Source organism: Bos indicus x Bos taurus, chromosome 29 (assembly GCF_003369695.1).
Source record: "Bos indicus x Bos taurus breed Angus x Brahman F1 hybrid chromosome 29, Bos_hybrid_MaternalHap_v2.0, whole genome shotgun sequence".
NCBI classification, from domain to species: Eukaryota; Metazoa; Chordata; class Mammalia; order Artiodactyla; family Bovidae; genus Bos; species Bos indicus x Bos taurus.
This window is the reverse complement of record NC_040104.1, coordinates 27,525,315-27,547,869: the sequence shown is the minus strand read 5'-3', so window position 1 is coordinate 27,547,869 and position 22,555 is coordinate 27,525,315. Positions and strand designations below refer to the sequence as shown.

The following is a 22,555-nucleotide window of genomic DNA, read 5'->3' as shown; positions in this document are numbered from 1 at the left end:
CATCCTTTGTCTTAATAAAGATCTGAATTGGCTTCCAGCTCAAGATGGTGGAGTAGACAGACGTGTGCTCATCTCCTCCTTTGAGGGCACCAAAATTACAACTAGCTGTTGAACCATCGACAGGACACATTGGAACCCACCAAGAAAAGATACCCTACGTCCAAAGACAAAGAAGCTGCAGCAAGATGGGAGGAGGGGCACAATCTCAATAAAATCAAATCCCATACTGGCAGTGTAGGTGACCCACAAACTGGACAACAATAATACCAAAGAAGTTCTCCCACTTGTTAAGGTTCCCTCCCGTTGTGAAGGTTCTGAACCTCACATCAGGCTTCCCCGCCTTGATCTGACAAAGGGACTGGGAATCCCCAGGGAATCTGGCATTGAAGGCCAGTGGGATTTGATTACAAGACTTCCATAGCACTGGGGGAACCGAAACTCCAGTCTTGAAGGGCACAAACAAAATTTTATGCTTACCAAGACCCAGAAGAAAGGAGCAGTGATGCCACAGGAGACTGAATCAAAACCACCTGCTAGAGCTGGAGGGCCTCTGTGGAGGTGTGGGTGGGCAGGGGCTCACCGCAAGGATGGAGGCACTGGCAGCAGCAGGCCTGGAAGGTCCACCTTGGCATGAACACTCTTGGAGGTTGCCATTAACCCTATCCTAGAGCCTACAAACCCCAAGGCTGGATCACCTCAGGCCTAACAATTAACAGGGAGGGAGTGCAATCAGCAGGTAATTGGATTAACGTTTTTTTGAGGAAGACCCTGCCCACCAGAGCAAGACCCAGTTTTTTCCACCACCAGTCCCGCCCATCAAGAAGCTTACACAAGCCTCTTAGCCTCATCTATCATAGGGCAGACAGAAGAAGCACAGTCCCACAGCAGCTAAAACAAAACTCATATTACAGAAAGTTAATCACAATGAAAAAGCAGAAAGTTATGTTTCAGCTGAAGGGACAAGATAAAACCACAGAAAAACAACTAAATGAAGTGGAGATAGGCAACCTTCCAGAAAAAGAATTCAGAATAATGATAGTGAAGATGATCCAGGATCCCAGGAAAAACATCTTCTTGCAGAAGATGCAAGAAATGTTTACCAAAGACCTACAAGAACCAAAGTACAAACAGAGATGAATAATACACTAGAAGGAATTAATAGCAGAATAACTGAGGCAGAAAAATAGATAAATGAACTGGAGGACAGAATCATGGAAATCACTGTCATAGAATATAGAAAAAAGAATGAAAAGAAATGAAGACAGCCTAACAGACCTCTGAGATAACTTTAAATGCACCAACATTTGCATTGTAGGAGTCCCATAAGAGGAAGAAAAAGAGAAAGGATCTGAGAAAATATTTGAAGAGATAATAGTTGAAAACTTTTTGAACATGGGAAAGGAAATAGTGAAGTCCAGGAAGCAGAGACAGTCCCAGGCAGGATAAACCCAAGGAGGAACACACTAAGACACATAGTAATCAAACTGGCAAAAATTAAAGACAAAGATAAAATATTAAAAAGGGGAAAATGACAAATAACATACAAGGGAGTTCCCAGCAGTTTATCAGCTGATTTCTCAACAGAATCTCTACAAGCCAGAAGGCAATGGCATGATATATTTCAAGTGATGAAAGGGAAGGACCTACAACCAAGAATACTCTGCCCAGAAAGACTCTCCTTCAGATCTGATAAAGAAATCAAAAGTTTTCCAAACAAGCAAAAGCTGAGACAATTCAGTACCACCAAACCAGCTTTAAAACAAATGCTAAAGGAACTTCTCTAGGAAGGAAACACAGGAGAAGAAAAGATCTACAGAAAATAAGCACAAACAATTAAGAAAATGCAAACAGGATCATACATATCAATATTTACCTTAAATGGAAAGGATTAAATGAACCAACCAAAAGACATAGACTGGCTGGGTGATGAAAACATGTGCATATGCACTTCCATTTACCACAGCACTCTGCTTGACCTCCAAAATTGTATATAATTATCTTTTATTTTTAAGTTAATTATGTTCCCATTAAGGCCTGCAATTCTAAGTATCTTTCATTTTTTATCTGGCTATTGATTTTGAAAACTAATAAACATCTTTCACAAGTGTGATTATGTAGCTATTACTTAATATCATTGCTTCATGATTGGAGAAGACTCTTGAGAGTCCCTTGGACAGCAAGAAGATCAAACCAGTCCATCGTAAAGGAAATCAGTCCTGAATATTCATTGGAAGGACTGATGCTGACATTGAAACTCCAATACTTTGGCTGCCTTATGCGAAGAACTGGCTCATTGGAAAAGACCCTGATGCTGGAAAAGATTGAAGGTAGGAGGAGAAGGGGATGACAGAGGATGAGATGGTTGGATGGCATTACAGACTCAATGGATATGAGTTTGAGTAAGCTCCGGGAGTTGGTGATGGCCAGGGAAACCAGGCGTGCTGCAGTCCATGGGGTCACAGAGTCGGACATGACTAAGTGAATGAACTGAACTGATCATGATTCGTCAACAAGAAAATAATAGAACACTATATCACCAAAACCAGGATTTAATAGAAAAACCTGTAATCACTTTTTAAAATCCAGATGCATATCAGAACTATCTTGAAATATTTTGAAGAATACAAAATGCCCAGGTATTGCTTTCTTTTCTCCAGAGCTCCAGATGTTTCTAATGAGCAGTCATGTTTTAAAACAATTGGACTACATAATGATCTTGTACTTTTATCTAGTTTGCTTCACTTTTTCTATTTCATATTCAATGCTCCCGTTTCATTTAATTTGCTTTCCAATTTCTCCATCTATTCTTTTGTTTTTCTGATGTTCTTTCTCAAGCTTTTATGAAGCATAGAAGAAAAGCTTTGTATGCATAAATATAAACAATATATATAATACATATTTTAGAAAACTTATGAATTTTTGCCTAACTAAAAATGTATGACATTTTTACTCTATTTGTTTGACTTAGTATGAATAGAATGCTATATTTCTAACTAAAACATACATATGCAACAAGCAACAAAGGTTTGCTATATAGAACAGGGAACCACAGTCAATAACTTGTAATAACCTATACTCAAAAATAATATATGTGTATACTATAACTGAATCACTTTGCTGTACTCGAAACACTCTAAGCCAACTATACTTCAATAATAATATATATATATATATATATATATATTTTTAAAAGATCTGAATCAATATAAGCCTCTAACGTAACATTAAGAAGTTTTTGGGCCAAGCAGACCAAATATCAGAACCTGTTCTAGGCTCCTGACTGCTTAGCTTTCATAATGCAATAGGCATTAAGAAGAATCAGATCTATGCATACTACTCTTGCTTTAAAATATGGCATCCATCCAGGTACTAGACTTTTTCAGTTCTACAAAAGGTAAATATGCCCTTCTGAGCTGAGATGGGTATGCCAAGTATAGCTGGTGCCACCTATAAAAGTACCAGTTGTGAAATACTTTAGATATTTTGGAAATAACTGCTCCCCTAAACAGATCATCACCGAAGAGAGAGCCTATAGATCAACTGCGGCATCTTTCCATAATGTTGCCTGAAGGAAGTCTCCTGGTCCATTGAGAATTGTTCCTTAGGAAAGAAAGACAGTCTTATCTTGATTTTGCACCAGAAAGTCAATGTTCAGTAGCCTGTTTTAAAATAAAATCAACTGATATATATTTATATGTCTCTGCTAATCTCATGAGTCATTTTGGATGTGACAATTACGGATAAGAAACATCTATGTAACTCACCAAAGTGTAACCTCAAAATGCACTCAAAAGAATCAACACTTGTCTAAGTGTCAGATTCCCACCCCCTCTGAGATACAAGCTGGTTTAACGTGTATCCCTTAAGCCCCTAGGGATGCGGTTATGTCTACTGGACTGCAAACTTTAAAAGGTAAGCACTGATTTTGGTAAGTGATGGAAAGTGCTTTAAGAGCATCCAAGAGACTCTTTTTTGCCCAGGAAAAAATGCATTTGAAGGGAGAGGACATGAAAAGACTACATCAAGGTCTTCCTTGTTAAGTCAAAATAACACAACCAGTATTTTGCACCTTGTACCACACAAGCTTCCCTTTTGTACCTGTCTTCTTAATGCACCCCTGCTCATTTCAAGACTGTGATACAGCTTCTGTGTCTTTCTGCCTTTCTTTATCAAGCTGATGAACATAACGCCTCTTGATAGCTTAAACTATACAATCAGTTCCATTTTCAAGCTCCAGTCTCATCTTTTATAGGAAGCATTATTGAAATTTTAAGCATAATAATACATTCGTGGGCCTAAAGACTCTTCCCTCTCTTTTAGAATTAAATCAGTATTATAGAGCATTCTTCCTGCTCCCCTTAAGGACTGTAATACATACATACAGATCTAAACTTAGTAACAGTTCTTGGTAAGAATTTTCACAACAGTGAGTTTACAAATAAGGCTGAAGTTATTTTAGTGCTGCTTAACACTGCAGTACTGATACCACAATACTCAGTATTGTGGTATTATCAGTCTACTTTATTAGTGATCATATTAATGCATCCGAAATAGGTTAGCATTTCTGGAGATGGAACAGTGGAGGTGAGAGTCTTTGTCATGCTTTCTTCTCCAGCCCTCAGGAAGGAATGGCAGTGGAATGATTGTTTTCAGTTTCTGAGTTTCCATACCCAAGTAATAGCTTTTTTCCTTTATGAGAAGTGTCTATTTGGCAAGTGAGATGAAGACTGGATCATGTGTGCCCCTAAGACATGTCCCCAGCACAATGCAAGTCATCTCTTTTCTCAGGTCTCCTACACGCAGGCACAGTAAGATCTCCAGGACTGCCCACCTCTGTGCGTCAGGACTCTGCATCCTCTCTTCCAGCTCCTCCCCCTACAACTGACAGAGTGGGAGAGGGTGACCCTCAAATGGGGCCTGACGATCCCAGACAGCCCAAGATACAGGCCACACTCTGATTCCCTAGCTGACCTACATCTATTTTCTACTGATTTGAAACTGTAGGAAGGGAGAGGACAATGGCAACACTCTAAACCTCCAACATGTACTCAGAGTTAAAAAAAAAAAAAAAAACTCCATTTTTATGGAACAAGTGATCTCAAGTTTATCTATAGTTGAAAGTTAAATAAGCAGCAAAGAAAAGGATTCCATGCTGTTTGGGACCACATAGTGGAATACTAATCTGAGTCTCCTGAACGGTTTCCATTGCTTATGTAAAGCCAGGACACAGTATGAAAAGGCAATGCCCCCTCCATAAGCACGTGCCACACGGGGATGGGCGGGTGGCTATGGAAATAGAAATTTCTCAGAACCTGAAGGGCAAATGCTTGGTAACCTGTCATGTTTCCCTTATTACCTTGGCTCTCCAGCATGTGACATGTCTTCCAGCTCTAAACATAGCCCACTTTAGAACTGCAGAGTAAATAAGTGAATGAGTCTAAAAAGAGGTCAAATTAAAAAAAAAATTGTTGAAATAGATGGAAAAAAATAAATGAAAATATTAACAGATGCAAAAAAAAAATTAAAAAAAGAAGCAGCACCAGTCATACTTGGGCTGCTTAGTGTCTCAAAACAGGCTAAAGGATTTAATCATTTCTGGTATAATTATATTCAGTATCCACAGGACATTCAGTATTTATGGGGCATTCAGCATCTGTAGGAATGAAACATAAAATAGAATAAATGAATTTTCTATGTACAACAGACAATGTCTTTGAACTTAAGTAGCAGGTCCATTGATGATTTTCTAAAACATTGAAACAGATATTGCACAAGCACAAGCTTTAAAATTTTAATTTTCCTTTGATTTTCTCACTGGTGGTCTAGATTTAGTAGTAATTAATACATCAAGCTACAAGAGCAGAGTTGATTTGTGTCAGATGAACTGGCCAAGTCTCATTTTGCATCATTACCTAATTACTGAGCACCCAGGATGCACAAGTCTTGAGCTGGCCTAACAAGTATGAACAGGATTTCAACCAGAATAAGAGGATGAACAAATTCACTCCAGGGTAATAAATGATCCCAAGGAGAGGAGAGGAGCATGAGGTCATCTGGCTGTTCTGTTAGGAGTAAGGTTAGTTAACTCATAAGCATGACTGGTGAGGAAATAGGGGAAGATGATATTTTAAGAGATGAGACTTGGAATATTCAGAGGCAGCCAAGCTGTCACAGGGCCTCGAGAGCCTTGTTGATGAGTTTAGGCTTTACTTCAAATAACTCAGAAATATACTCACAACCCTTATCAATTTATCAATATGAATGTGTTTTTACAAATAGCCTTGGGTCTAAATGGGTCAAACCATCCCACAAAATCATTCAATCTTGCCTCGCACCATTCTTGCCAGCATTTTGTCTGCACATCTGAAGGCAGACTTCTAGACTGAGATCTTCCTGAATTCCTCCTCATTCTGTTAACCACTTTCAAAACTCTGTCTAGAGTACTCTAAGTACTTTTGCCAAAGGCTTTCCTAGTCCCCTTGCTATTTTCCTTCAAAATCTTTGAATATCACTTCTCTGATTCACAGCCTAGCAGTTGACTAATTTTTATTATCTTCAGTGATATGTTATTAAAACAACTCTTTTATTCTCCCTCTCCTTCCCTCTCATGTTGCCTTCGAGTCTCTGAAAGCATCTTTGTGCATGTGAGATATGTCTATTATTTATTAATTCAGGACTTCATTTAGATCTTTAATATGAAGGGTCATACTAACCTTTCTGTCTATATCAAAACTTCTCTGGCCTTCTGCTCCCAACTGTATCTTTCTTATACAATTGATCCAGCATCCCCTCAGACAGAAATTTCTAGAAGCAGCCCCTCTGCACATGCACCTCAATGCAAGCATGCTCATAATAAATGAGTTTGGAGTACCGTGACATTCTGAAGTGCCTTAAGAATTCACCTATGCTGCAGGAACTTCTACAGTGAAATGAATTTTACTGCAAAGATTTTCTTTGAAAGTCAGTCATCCATTAGCAATCAGACTCAACATTAAAGTCAGTTTGCACATCTACCTGTGGGAGCAATGATTTCCTCAAGCTTGGGGTAAGGCTCTAGAAGCTGTGTCCTAGGTCGGACTTTCACTTCCTTGTAAAATCTTCTAGACAAACAAGTGCATGTTCCAATAGGAAGGCATCTTCATGTGTTTATTCATCAAGAAGCTCTTGAGCCGTATAACATGCTTAGCTCTGTGCTAAATGCTGATTAAACAGAGATGCACAGCAATGACCTCCACATCAAGAGATGAGTCAACAGGCAACTGCAGCAGGAGATTATAAAGACTGCAGTAGTGTTTAAAGGGTTTCTTTGGAGCACAGAAGAGGGGTGCTCACCCAGACTGAGACCAAGGTGGGCTTCTTGGACTTAGAAGACTAGGAAAAACAAAACCACATTGCCACAAAATATAAAGTACATAAAGAGCCCCTTGCATGGTTTGAAAATAAACACTGGGCAAAGGGTGGCTAATTAATCTACTTCTCCAGAAAACAGAGGACATTGTGGGGGCACCAGGAGTGTGACACCAGTCCCTGTTTCCTGCAGTGCTGGTGGGTTTTGAGCAAGGGCATCACACTAGCTTTGAAACTGACTCTAGAAAGACTATTCCCACCAAGGAGATGGTTGTGGCAGATGAACAGATACTAAGAGGATGAGCCAATAAAATTCCCACTTAACCCAATGGCTCTGATTTTTCACTTAAACAATTTTGAATTTTGCGAAGTGGCTCCCTGCCTATCTTTCATTTAATAAAGGTGAAACTAGAAACACAAACATTTTGCCACGTCTTAGACTGAGAGACTTCGCTTTCACTTTTCACTTTCATGCACTGGAGAAGGAAATGGCAACCCACTCCAGTGTTCTTGCCTGGAGAATCCCAGGGACGGGGGAGCCTGGTGGGCTGCCGTCTATGGGGTCGCACAGAGTCGGACACGACTGAAGTGACTTAGCAGTAGCAGTAGCAGAAATTCTTGGTGGATTCGGGGGTGGGGGAGGGAGGTGCTTCTTTTCCATTTATCTGATTTCCTAGGAGTTATTTCCCGTTGGCTTTTTGCCCCTCTTCTCTGCTGCTGCTGCTGCTAAGTCACTTAGCAACTTAGTGTCTGACTCTTAGTGACCCCATGGACTGCAGCCTATCAGGCTCCTCCATCCATGGGATTTTCCAGGCAAGAGTACTGGAGTGGGGGTGCCATTGCCTTCTCTGGCCCCTTCTTCTCATTCCCCCTCAATTGTTGATGAGTGAAGAGAGGAACTGGACATATGCAGCCTAGTTCTCACCTCACAGCAGCCCAGCTCCTGGACATCTGATCCTGGGTCCCAGGCACCATTTTGCTTCAGGTTCTATGACCCACCTGGAAAGCTCACTAATGCTGATAGACAGGTGTTACTTCACAAGCATGGAACCAGCACAGCTGCACAGAACCCCCAATTCAGAAGGGGCTGAGAATTCATGTTCTGTCGTCACCATCTTCAAGTTCTTAATAATTCCATCTTTGAATATAAGTTTTCCAAGTGAAGTTCAGTGGGACAGAGGACCACACGTCAGGACTGCCCAACACAACTCCCACTTCTTCCTCCCTCTCCAGGATGGGTTCTCAGCTCTCTATTCCCCAGTCCCTTCGAGCAGAGACAACTGCCACCCTGTTTCTCCAGCAGGGTCCTGCACACAGACACAGGGAGGGTGGGGTTTAGATACGCAGGCTCTGGGTGTTTCCAGTGGAGCATGGTCAAGCCACCCCACCGCCCCCAGCAGGCAGCGTGCAGGCACAGTCCTCAGTGATCCAGGGACTCAGTGGGGAGCACAGTCCCCTGGGCTGCCCATCGGCTGTGGATTGGGGCAGCGGGCTTGAGGGAAGGGAAGACAGCTGGCTCAGCTTCCCTGCCCAACCAGGTCACAGCACCTTGGTCAGGGAACATGGGAGGCCTGCAGCCAGTGGGCCAGATTCATGTGCCAAGTGTATGTGTAGGGAGTGGGCCTGAAGTGCCTCTCAAGGTCTGTACTCACCCTAGGAGTATCGCCATGGCCAAAGGAGTGACATTAAATAGTAAATAAAGACATCATGATAGGTTGAGGAAGAGACCCCAGAAGAGAGGAAAAAGCTATATGGTTTTTTTCCTTTAAAGACCAGATTTTTCCTACTTTTTTTTTAACAAGGATCCCACACTCATCTTACCCCGAGTTGTGCAAATTACAAGCCAGTCCCTCCAGGAGATTTCTCTGACCTGCAGTCAGTGGAGTCCTAACACATAACATGTCTTCCACACAGCTCTGTATTTTGAGTAATTCTTTATAAGCCTCTTCCACACGAGACAGTACCATTTTGTAAATTGTTCAACTGGTTTGGAAGCATTTGGTCAAATCCCCTTCCCAAACTGAACGGCAGAATCTCTCTGAACCTTGTTTTATTTGCCTCTTGCTCCTTTCATGCTGCAAGCTACACTCCAGACACAGAATTCACACTCACTGTATGTTTATGAAACCAGTGTCAATATTATCAGTCATTAAGACAAGAATGCTTTCAAGCATCATCAGATCTTATCCAGCCCTAATGACAGACAAGAGAGAAGGCTTAGACTATCAGCAATTTATCAACAGCTGCCTGCTTAAATCTACCTTCAGTTCTAGGTTAATGCCGGAGGATGGAAGCAGATAAATACTCTTCCACAGACAACCCCAACCTTTACGTCTGGTTATATAAATCTGATTTGCAACAGTTTGCAAGTATTTTTTCCATTTAACTTCAAATGCCAAAATATTCAACAGATGTTGCATAGCTTAAATTCTTTTGTCTGTTTATCAAGAATGTGAACTTTAAAATATGGACTGTAGAAAAAAGGGGGGAAGAGACAGTGCAATGAGAGTTTCTAGTTAGAGAGGAAGAGAGAGAAGGTGAGAGTGTGTGTGTTAAACGATCAACTGCCAGAGAGGAAGAGGGAGATGCAGGCGAGAGAGAAAGAAAAGGAAGACAAATGGAAAGAAAAAGAAAGAGGAAAGGACGGTCAGGGGGAGGAAAGAAACTAAAAGCAGTCACAGTCACTAGGTTTAATCAGATTCAGCTATGACTTATTCAAGATTTACCCCTGAAAAGGACAATGCCATCAACCTCCCAGGGTTATGGTGGGAATTAAATAAGATAACATGCGTGAACACACCCACAAGGTGTCTTGCACATACTTGATGATTGTTGTTGAAGCTGGGAGAGTATTTTTCCATCTCCGTGAGAAAAACAAAACAAACCAAAACTCCTTACGTGGGCATCAGTCACCAGGAAAGCCCATCTAAGAGAATTTTCACTAATTAGCGTTGTTCAAGAAACAGTTGCCTGTGTTTTGCTTGTTAATAGAAGTGTTAGCAGTGTTCATTTCTACCCAGATGTAGCCAATTGCATGAACAACACCATGTCTAGGAAAGCTTTAAACATTAAAGAAAAAAAAAAAGAATTAAAGCTGTCTGATTCTCCTGGTCCAACTCCCTCTATAAATGATTCAGTTACAAGTGGAAAACTCAACGGTAAAATGTATGCCTTGAAACAGGCACATAGCTGGGTACCTCAGTCACAAGGCTGAGATTCAAGCCAACTCATGGACTGCCTTTTCCTTGTCCTTCATCATTGTAAGAGCAATAATACTGTCTTCACTTTTATAGCATTTGATAGTTTAAAACAGCGATATATATTCCTTTAATAATTCTTTGCAATAACACTACTGGATAAATATTGAAGGTGATATTGACCCAATTGTAGTATGTAAAAACACAGACATGACAACCCACCAGTAAGGAAATCAGGTCTAAACCCCACCTCGCCAAGTTCTTTGGCAAATTTTTCATCTCCGCAGCAATGGCTCCCCACACAACACTGACAAAATGCAAGATTCTCCTGATTTTATTGAGGTTTACATGACTGACCATGAGAATTACATTAAGAAAATTATTAGCCCTAATTTATAATTTTGGGGGAAGATGTATTTTCAGCGTCTGTGGACACCAGGAATATTATTTGAACTCCTATTTTTTGCAGTGAGGACTTTCAAATTCCACAAAAGCTGAAGCCACAACCAAGCACATACGGCAAGAGAGGGGCTGGCCAACAAACTCACTCCCCTGGTGCAACCACGATCATTTACGAGGTAAGATCGCTCTGAACAAAACGCTTTAAGGTCAATTCCTCAGATTTACAGCATTAGATCTCACGCACCAGCAGGGGCTTGATATTCCGTGGAATCATATTCATGTTTACGTTCCTTTTTCGTTTTGTTTTAGAAATATGTTCAAGTCTTCTTTTAAAAACGGAGTGCTAGTTTCTTTATTTGACTCATGGAACTTTTTAAAAAACATACAAATATTACATATATAAATCCCCACTAGAGTAGACACAAACAACACTGAATTCATAGCAATAAGTGAATGTTCTTTTTCACCTGTCCCCACGGTTAATAAGGTGACATGCATGGTTGCCATGTCACTGCCTTTACATAAATATATGTATAGATATTTATAAATAATTAATTAGCCAAGTGATGATACTATATGTACTGTCCTATAACTTGGTTTTATTTCTTTTTTTTTTCTTAAAAGTATGTCTTTTAGTTAGCTGTGTATATGCATGTGCACACATATGCTCAGAATTTCAAACCACTGTATTCTATTCCATGAACCAATACTCCAAATAAATTAAATCATTCCACCACTTCCAGACACTTGGGCTGTTTTTAGTTTTCAATGAATACAAATAATGTAGCAAAAATATCCCTGTACGTGCATTTTTTTTCTCCCTCAAAAGCATATGCTTGGAACATATTTCAAGAAGTAAAATCAATGGAATCAAGAGAATCTCTCTAAGACCCTTCAGATTTACTTTAAAAGTAGATTGATTTTGTCAACTTGCCATTAAAAACTTTCACCCATTTCCCTTTCAGTCATGCATGAGGCTGTTTACCCCAACCTCACTGAGACAGAATACAATCAATATAATAAGATTCACCTCTAATCTAATGCATGAATCTGGTGACTTAGTCACTGTATATTATTTCTCATCATCATTATGTCATCTCTGCCAAAGAATACTGCTAGAGTGGTGTGTGTCCTTGAGTAAGTTACTTAACCTTTCTGTGTCTCAATATTGTGATGTCTAAAATGGGGAGAATAATAATACCAAAGGGTTATTTCCTGTTTTTTTTTTTTTTTTTTTTTTTTTTTAATATAGATCTTGCCTCTTTTTCAGTGTGATGTCTGTTTCCTCTTGGGCTGATTGAGTCAGTGAATGATCGCTGACGCTTACAGTGTGCCGGGTACCATTCTAGTTGATGGGAAAAGAGCAGGGAGACATGACCAAGCGGTCACTCTCACAGAGCTTATGAGGGGACAGATAATACAGAAATATAAACACATCGATGTATAATGTTCTGAGAGGCTGGGTTAATTAAGACAAATAAAGGAGGGTATGTGACTGAGAAGTCCTAGAGGTCTATTTCCGATAGAATGATCAGATTGAGTCTCTGAGGATGGCAAAGACTTGAGTAGAGACCTGAAGGAGATGAGCATGGAGGTGGGGTGGGGAAGCCCAAGCACACAGCCTCAGATAGGAATGTGACTGGCATGTGCAGGAATAGAGAGGAATAAGGCGCTGGCACAGAGAGAGTTCAGGGGAGAGGAGAGAGAAAAGCTGAGTGGAGTCAGAGACCAGACTCTGACTGCTCCCATTAGACAGTAAAGTAAGGGGAATTTATCCTGAATGCAGACAAAAGCCAGAGCACTGGCCTCTGAATTGTTCCAAACACAGAGAGGGGCTGAAACTTTTAGCATCATATCCCAGCAGATACCTAGAGAGTGGCCATGAGTGGGGTCCTCTTGGTGTCTGAGTAGGGCTCTCAGAGAACAGACGCCCACCTCAGCCACCAGCACATCCATCACAAACACAAGCCATCAGACAAAGCTGGAGACAGCCACCAGGATGTGGGACCATGCTCGACCCACAAGCACATCGTCTTCCTTCTAGCCCAAAGTCAGACTCAGAGCATTTGTATTCTTCTCTGATGCACAGCGCCCTTGCCCGCTGACCCCACCAGAGACAGAAACCCCGGTCCGGGTCAATCACCAGAAGGACAGAAAGGACCTGTGACAGGAGCACCAATAACTCAGGCAGGGAGGCAGCTCACGGGCAGCCTCACCCCCGCAGCAACCAGCCTACCTCTGCAGATGGTCCCGTTGCCCACGTAGCCTGGTTTGCAGGTGCAGCTGTGCCCCTGGACAGTGTTGGTGCAGATGGCATTCTCATCGCAATTGTGTTGCCCGCTGCCGCAGTCGTCGTGCTCTGTTTGCAGGGTAGGAAAGAGAGACACCTTTTCAGAAGCTGGAATCTCTGACGTTGGAAAAGGTAGCTGGAACTCACCAGGTAAGAATGAAAGTGACTACCATGCATTGGGACCTTGAAATCTCAACAGCTCTAGACGATGTATGTTATTATCTTCACTTTGAACGGAAACAGACTGAGTGTCAGAGAAGTCAAGAGATTTTTCCAAGTCACAGTGATTCCTAACTGCTGCTCTAAGGTCACTGCTTCTTTCATGGCTGCAAAGGTTTCTGCAGAGGCTCCAAAGCTGGGTTCTCAAGGGGTGGGGGGGAGAGGTGTTCAATTCTGCATCTTTTCTTCCTCCTAGAAACATTTGACAGTGTCTGAGGATATGTTTGGTTGTTGTGCTTTGAGAAAGGTGATGCTATTGGCATTAGTGCATGGAGGGCAGGGATGCTGCCAAGCGTTCAACAACGCACAGACAGCACGCCACAACAAAGAATTCAACCAGTCTGATATGTCACCAGTCCCAAGGCTGGGAAACCTTCCTGTAAGGTTGAGGAAAAGAAAAGGGAAAGAAACCCATAGGAGAGAGCCCATGGCTTCTTTAGAACATGTTGGTTGGAAACCTTGGAAGCTTCCTGGGTAAAATCTGAAACTGGCCTTCATACAAAGAGAGTAAGGAGAGACCAAAGAAAGAGGCAGACACTCCAGACTGTGAGACACAGATTTAATAAGCAAGGGGACTTACATATGAGGCTGGTTCTGGGTGGGTGCAAGACCAGTAGATTTCTGCACTCACCCACCAGATCTTAAAAGTGTATATAGAGGCCTTAATGGGGTTCAGTCACGTATTACATCCTGATGGTCTCAACAATATCTTGCTCTTTCAGGGCTGTGTCCTTGAAACAGCTCTGACTGTGGGAACAGTGGCCAGAATATATATTACAAGGACAGGGATTGCATGTGGAGGCTCTGACTGCCAGGGTTCAACTGGTGGTCCAACCACCTGTCTTATCCTCTCAATATCCTTCTCCAAAAGAACAAGGAGGGTAAAACTAGAGAGGAAGGCCCAGCAAATACAGCCTAGCAGAGGAGCATTAACCATTTTCACAGGGTTCAGAATTTAACCACTGTGCTGATGCCTTATATATAGTAATATGGTTGTGTGTATGTGTGTTAGTTTCTTAGTTGTATCCAACTCTTTGCAACCCCATAGACCACAGCCCACCAGGCCCCTCTGTCCATGGGATTCTCAGGCAAGAACACTGGAGTGCGTTGCCATTTCTTTCCCCAAAAGAAACTGTAGAAAGAAAGAAAGGGAAGTCGCCCAGTTGTGTCCGACTCTTTGAAACCCCATGGACTGTAGCCTACCAGGCTCCTCCGTCCATGGAATTTTCCAGGCAAGAGTACTGGAGTGGGTTGCCATTTCCTTCTCCAGTAATATAGTTACATATATTCAAACAGTCATAGCGTCCTAAACTCACAAGACACAGGGGAAAGTATATCTAACACTATGAAAGAGTGAAAGATTTCCAGTTTGAAATCAAGATTTCACAGATAACTACACTCTCGACCCTCATCACTGGCAAGTTTTTATATTCACATAAATGACTCCTCTATAAATAAATAATATGATAAATTTTATTCCCTTTACTCCCTTTAACACCTGTTACTAGGACTTAGAAATTTTAAGGAGAAAAATCAAGTAGGGTTATTGAAGTCATAAAAGACTATAAAACAATAGTTGAAATCCCAAGCTAGAAACCTCAAAGAAAACAACACTAACTGAACAAAACTAAACACTCAATATAGTTTGTTAAGCAAACTATTAGATCAATATAGCCATCAAGTGAAAAAACACCTATCTTCATTAATTTTTTATTTTAAATTTCCTAACAGGGACTAGGTTAGAGAGTCCTAGAGAAAAGTTAAATTCTGCAAAGTAGAGCTGTTTCAGTCACCCCACAAGCAATAAGGTCAAGTCGATACTTACCCATGGCTCTTAACACCTTGCATTTTTCCAAAGAAAATTTGTCTTAAGGCCGGAAGACCAACTCAAACTGTCAGAGGATGTGCACAGGTTAGCAAGTAGTGTGAGGGGAGGACATTTATGAAGACACACTTCTAGTCAGCGCTCAAATCATCTTCAGGTTGTTCCAGAAATAGTAGAGCCCTGTGAATCTCCGACCACATTTACAGACCGAGCAAGCACCTCATATGTACAGGTGCAATACCAAAAGATGCTAGGAACTCAAAAAAGTCTAAGAATAAAGGATCAGACTCCAAGAGTTTTCAATATACTTATTTAAATCCACTTAATAAATAATTATTAGAGTCTGTATTGGGAATACAAATGAGTAGATATGGTCCCTGCTCACATGAACATTTTAATAAATAGGTCACCAGACAGCAATATGTCACTAACTAGAACACAAGGGAGAAGCGCTGAGTTATAAGTGGGTGACCTTATATTTTATCATATAAACAGAACATATTTTAAAGTGAAAGGGGACTTTGCTAACAACTACTCTGGAATAACTCAGAATTTCCTAGGCAAACGAGCATGTGTGCTCATGTTTGCTAAGAGAAACAATGGTAAATCGAAAAGAAGTTCACTGGATGGAAATCCCTTGCATTCCTATACACTAATAATGAGAAAACAGAAAGAGAAATTAAGGAAACAATTCCATTCACCATTGCAACAAAAAGAATAAAATACTTAGGAATATATCTACCTAAAGAAACTAAAGACCTATATATAGAAAACTATAAAAACACTGGTGAAAGAAATCAAAGTGGACACTAATAGATGGAGAAATATACCATGTTCATGGATTGGAAGAATCAATATAGTGAAAATGAGTATACTACTCAAAGCAATTTATAGCTTCAATGCAATCCCTATCAAGCTACCAACAGTATTCTTCACAGAGCTAGAACAAATAATTTCACAATTTGTATGGAAATACAAAAAAACTCGAATAGCCAAAGCGATCTTGAGAAAGAAAAATGGAACTGGAGGAATCAACCTACCTGACTTCAGGCTCTACTACAAAGCCACAGTTATCAAGACAGTATGGTACTGGCACAAAGACAGAAATATAGATCAATGGAACAAAATAGAAAGCCCAGAGATAAATCCACGCACATATGGACACCTTATCTTTGACAAAGGAGGCAAGAATATACAATGGATTAAAGACAATCTCTTTAACAAGTGGTGCTGGGAAATCTGGTCAACCACCTGTAAAAGAATGAAACTAGAACACTTTCTAACACCATATACAAAAATAAACTCAAAATGGATTAAAGATCTAAACGTAAGACCAGAAACTATAAAACTCCTAGAGGAGAACATAGGCAAAACACTCTCTGACATACATCACAGCAGGATCCTCTATGACCCACCTCCCAGAATATTGGAAATAAAAGCAAAAATAAACAAATGGGACCTAATTAAACTTAAAAGCTTCTGCACATCAAAGGAAACTATTAGCAAGGTGAAAAGACAGCCTTCAGAATGGGAGAAAATAATAGCAAATGAAGTAACCGACAAACAACTAATCTCAAAAATATACAAGCAACTCCTACAGCTCAACTCCAGAAAAATAAATGACCCAATCAAAAAATGGGCCAAAGATCTAAATAGACATTTCTCCAAAGAAGACATACAGATGGCTAACAAACACATGAAAAGATGCTCAACATCACTCATTATCAGAGAAATGCAAATCAAAACCACTATGAGATACCATTTCACACCAGTCAGAATAGCTGCGATCCAAAAGTCTACAAATAATAAATGCTGGAGAGGATGTGGAGAAAAGGGAACCCTCTTACACTGTTGGTGGGAATGCAAACTAGTACAGCCACTATGGAGAACAGTGTGGAGATTCCTTAAAAAACTGGAAATAGAACTGCCTTATGATCCAGCAATCCCACTGCTGGGCATACACACTGAGGAAACCAGAAGGGAAAGAGACACGTGTACCCCAATGTTCATCGCAGCACTGTTTATAATAGCCAGGACATGGAAGCAACCTAGATGTCCATCTGCAGATGAATGGATAAGAAAGCAGTGGTACATATACACAATGGAGTATTACTCAGCCATTAAAAAGAATACATTTGAATCAGTTCTAATGAGGTGGATGAAACTGGAGCCTATTATACAGAGTGAAGTAAGCCAGAAGGAAAAACACCAATACAGTATACTAACGCATATATACGGAATTTAGAAAGATGGTAACGATAACCCTGTATATGAGACAGCAAAAGAGACACTGATGTATAGAACAGGCTTATGGACTCTGTGGGAGAGGGAGAGGGTGGGAAGATTTGGAAGAATGGTATTGAAACATGTGAAATGTCATGTATGAAACGAGATGCCAGTCCAGGTTCAATGCACGATGCTGGATACTTGGGGCTGGTGCACTGGGATGACCCAGAGGGATGGTATGGGGAGGGAGGAGGGAGGAGGGTTCAGGATGGGGAACACATGAGAAATAAAGGAATAAAAAAAAAAAAAAAAGAAATGCCTTCTAATAGGCAAAAAAATCTTCTTGAAAGACATAGTATTTGAACTAGCCTTTTAAAAACAGTCATGGTTTTCTCAGCCAGAAATGCTCAAGAAGGGCACTCCAGGTAAAACAACAGTGTGGAGAAATGTAGGATTTTATGCAACATTCCAGAAGTCTGGTCCATTATTGTTTTTCCAGTCTCCAACCACCCCACTCCCATCATCAGCTTAATAAAGGCATACTTAACAAATAGAACTGAAAGATACCGAAAATGTACAATGTAACAATTTGATGTACAGTCGGAAAGGATTACCCCATTGGGTTAATTAACACACCTATCCTGTTATCGCTGAGGAAGGCTTTCTTACCTCTGCTTGCTATTCCTGGGAACTCTGCATTCAAATGGGCATATCTGTCCCTTTCTCCTTTGCTTTTCACTGCTCTTCTCTTCACAGCTATTTGCAAGCCCTCCTGAGACAGTCATTTTGCTTTTTTGCATTTCTTTTTCTTAGGGATGGTCTTGATCCCTATCTCCTGTACAATGTCACGAACCATTCTTTGGCAATGTCAAAGAATGCACAAACTACCGCACAAATGCACTCATCTCACACACTAGTAAAGTAACACTGAAAATTCTCCAAGCCAGTCTTCAATAATACGTGAACCGTGAACTTCCAGATGTTCAAGATGGTTTTAGAAAAGGCAGAGGAACCAGAGATCAAATTGCCAACATCTGCCTGATCAGCAAAAAAAACAAGACAGTTCCAGAAAAAACATCTATTTCTGCTTTATTGACGATGCCAGAGCTTTTGACTCTGTGGATCACAACAAACTGGAAAATTCTTAAAGAGATGGGAATGCCAGACCACTTGACCTGCCTCTTGAGAAATCTGTAAGCAGGTCAGGAAGCAACAGAACTGGACATGAAACAACAGACTGGTTCCAAAGGAAAAGGAGTACATCAAGGTCGTATATTGTCACCCTGCTTATTTAACTTATATGCAGAGTACATCATGAGAAATGCTGGACTGGAAGAAGCACAAGCTGGAATCAAGATTGCCGGGAGAAATATCAATAACCTCAGATATGCAGATGACACTACCCTTATGGCAGAAAGTGAAGAAGAACTAAAGAGCCTCTTGATGAAAGTGAAAGAGGAGAGTGAAAAAGTTGGCTTATTAAAAAGCAGAGACATTACTTTGCCCACAAAGGTCTGTCTAGTCAAAGCTGTTTTTTCCAGTAGTCATGTATGGATGTGAGAGTTGGACTCACATAAAGAAAGCTGAGCATCGAAGAATTAATGCTTTTGAACTGTGGTGTTGGAGAAGACTCTTGAGAGTCCCTTGGACTGCAAGGAGATCCAACCAGTCCATCCTGAAGGAGATCAGCCCTGGGATTTCTTTGGAAGGAATGATGCTGAAGCTGAAACTCCAATACTTTGGTTACCTAATGCAAAGAGCTGACTCATTTGACAAGATCCTGATGCTGGGAAAGATTGAAGGCAGGAGAGGACAAGGAGATGACAGAAGATGAGATGGTTGGATGCCATCACTGACTCAATGAACATGAGTTTGAGTAAACTTCAGGAGTTGGTGATAGACAGGAAAGCCTATCGAGCTGCAGACCATGGGGTCGAAAAGAATCAGACTCGACTGAGCAACTGAACTGAACTGATCCTGTTATCTCCCACTATTCTTGATGCAAAGCCCCTTCTGTGATGAGGTAGCCTTATCACTATCTTGCAAGTGTATAAGTTAATTACTACCTCTCTAGCTTGTCATGAGTTTCCTGGACTCAAAGTACTCTCACAACGAAGTGAAAAATCTATGCCCTTGCCTGCCTTCAAATACCATTTCATATGAACGCTCTTGCTGTGCAGGCTTCCATATGCTCTTGACACCATATGAATTTGACCCATCTTGGAGCTTTTAATAAATTTAATATCTTGTATCACTTTGGAGGCAATGATATCACAATATATGCTGATGAGATTTGCAAGCTTTATCATGAATGCCTTATGAACTAGTTAACTTTGAGGAGACAAACTGTAGCACATCTTCTATAACCCAGACTTTACCTCCCTCTACTTCACATGTGCTGTGCTAAGTCACTTCAGTCATGTCAAACTCTTTGCAACCTCATGGACTGTAGCCTTCCAGGCTCCTCTGTCCATGGGATTCTCTAAGCAAAAATACTGCAGTGGGTTGCCATGCCCTCCTCCAGGGGATCTTCCCAACCCAGGGGTCAAACCCAGGTTTCTCTTGTCTCCTGCACTGGCTCTTTACCACTAGCTCCACCTGGGAAGCCCTACTTCACATTAAAAATAGTGAACCCAGAGTGCCCAGCCCTGAGCTAAATGGTGGCGGTAGTGGTTTACTTACTAATTGTGTCTGACTTCTGTGACTCCATGGACTGCAGCCCACCAGTTTCTCTGTCCAGGGGATTTCCCAAGAATACTGGAGTGGGTTGCCATTTGCTTCTCCAACTGAGCTAAAATGATCATATATGTATCATTTAATTCTCCCAACAACCACATGAAATATGTTCATTTTTACAATGTAGGAATGAAGACATTATTAAATTTAAAGACTGCATTATTAAATACTCTAACATCACAAAACTGCTAAGTGGAGGAGTTTGGACTTATGACTCTAGACACTGGGGAAGTGATCCTATGATGCCAAGAATATCCTGTACTGGCCCCAAATACCCACTGAAAATCCAATCTATCCTCAAAGGACAAGGGTTTCAAAAACTCCCCCCCCCCCCCCCCGCCTTATTTTCTTTAGTCACGCCTAAGTTTTCAAAGCAATCAGCACCTTCAACACTATGTTTGACAGAGATGGTGACAGAAGAAATGGTCTCCTCCTAAAAATCTCAAATCCCCTTCCAGCTGCTGGACATGCTGTAAACAGTGTGAGACAAGCATTTGTGACAGGTGGCAGGACATAGAGGCAAGAAGCTTTAGAAGCACACAGCCTGGGTTAGATGATCCTGGATATGCCACTTACTAGCCATAGGCATTTGAGTGACTCAAACAGCCAGTGTCTTCTAGTTTCTATATGTAAAATGTGAATAGGATACAACCCATCTCCTAGGGTTGTGATGAGGACTCAGTTAATATAGATATGATATTTATTATATCATTGTAACTAGTAAACTATTTTATTATCATTGTTACTACTACTACTAGTATTGCTCCTATTTTTCCCACTGTAATTAGTTACTTGTGAGCAGACTTCATTGTTGAATGGTAGTTAAGTTGGTTAAGAAAACTCTCTTTTTCTTTAAGGGCTTGAAGTTCAGACAGGAAAGCTATGAACAGATAGAATTCTAAATACACTTAAATTAGAATACCTCTTTGAAGATATTGGGCTTCCCTCATAGCTCAGTTGGTAAAGAATCTACATGCAATCCAGGAGACCCTGGTTCAATTCCTGGGTTGGGAAGATCTGCTGGAGAAGGGATAGACTACCCACTCCAGTATTCTTGGGCTTCCCTGATGGCTCAGTTGGTAAAGAATCTGCCTGCAATGTGGGAGACCTGAGTTCGATCCCTGGGTTGGGAAGATCCCCTGGAGAAGGGAATGGCTACCCACTCCAGTATTCTGGCCTGGAGAATTCCATGGACTGTATAGTCCATGGGGTCACAAAGATATTAAACAAAGAAACAGTTGCTTAGCTTCAGTGATAGTTCCCAAGAAACAAGACTATAGATTGGGAAGGTGAAGGATTTATGTTTAGGATTGTTGACATACAGACCAGCTTGTTTATAGTAAATTTGGAGTATCAAACCACTCGGGACAAAGAAATAATGATTTTGTCAAACTCTCCATACTGATGATAATTATTGCTATGTTGGCTAATATTTAACTTAATTTAATTAATATTTAATTAATTAGTTGGCTAATACTTAATGAGTACTCATTAAACATTGTCATTATCACATGGATCCTTTCTCCTTTCTTCTCTTTTTCATGGGATGGCTCAGAAGGACTCCCATCCACTTCTGTAACATTGTAATCAACAGTCATTTTCAACTAACACACTTTTTCTTAGTGAATTAAGCAGGATCCAAACAAGCTACTGAAACAGTCACTACAGCTGTGACTGCAAATGTCTTACATTTGGGATCTGACTGGCTACAGCTTCACTTTGTTCAAAGTAATCTAGTTTACATTTTGAAAAAAAAAGTTACAGTGACCTCGCTGGGATATGCTGAACAGGTCTTATAAGTCATATTTCACAGATGAAATTGGACTTTGGAGCATCTATACATATATAGATGGTAAGTTGTATGTCAAAGACTCGAACACCAATATCCTCGTTCTTTCTCCTTCATTCTTTCCAAACCCCAGAGTATTATGAAGCTATTCAAATATCTACAATGTTGGTCACAATGTAGATAATTTCTTTTACCTTAAAAAAAAGAAAAAAATATAGGCATACAGGAAGCTGCAAACGTAGTACAAAGAGCCTCTTATCTCCTTCACCCAGTTTCTCTCCATCAGTTCAGTTCAGTTCAGTCGCTCAGTCATGTCCAACTCTTCGCGACCCCATGAATTGCAGCACGCCAGGCCTCCCTGTCCATCACCAACTCCCGGAGTTCACTCAAACTCACATCCATCGAGTTGGTGATGCCATCCAGTCATCTCATCCTCTGTCGTCCCCTTCTCCTCCTGCCCCCAATCCCTCCCAGCATCAGAGTCTTTTCCAATGAGTCAACTCTTCACATGAGGTGGCCAAAGT

At 40.8% G+C, this 22,555-nt stretch overlaps 1 protein-coding gene across 3 annotated transcripts in view; it reads right to left on the bottom strand.

The window, feature by feature from the left end:
- NELL1 (neural EGFL like 1) overlaps positions 1–22,555 on the bottom strand; it is a 1,041,756-nt gene that overhangs the window by 384,437 nt on the left and 634,764 nt on the right. For 2 of the 3 annotated variants that reach the window (XM_027532215.1, XM_027532214.1), the window contains exon 14: positions 13,183–13,305. The exons of the other annotated variant lie outside the window; for it this stretch is intronic. In XM_027532215.1, coding sequence (XP_027388016.1) covers positions 13,183–13,305 — 123 coding nt within the window. The remainder of the gene's footprint in view (positions 1–13,182; positions 13,306–22,555) is intronic. 3 annotated transcript variants of the gene reach the window in all.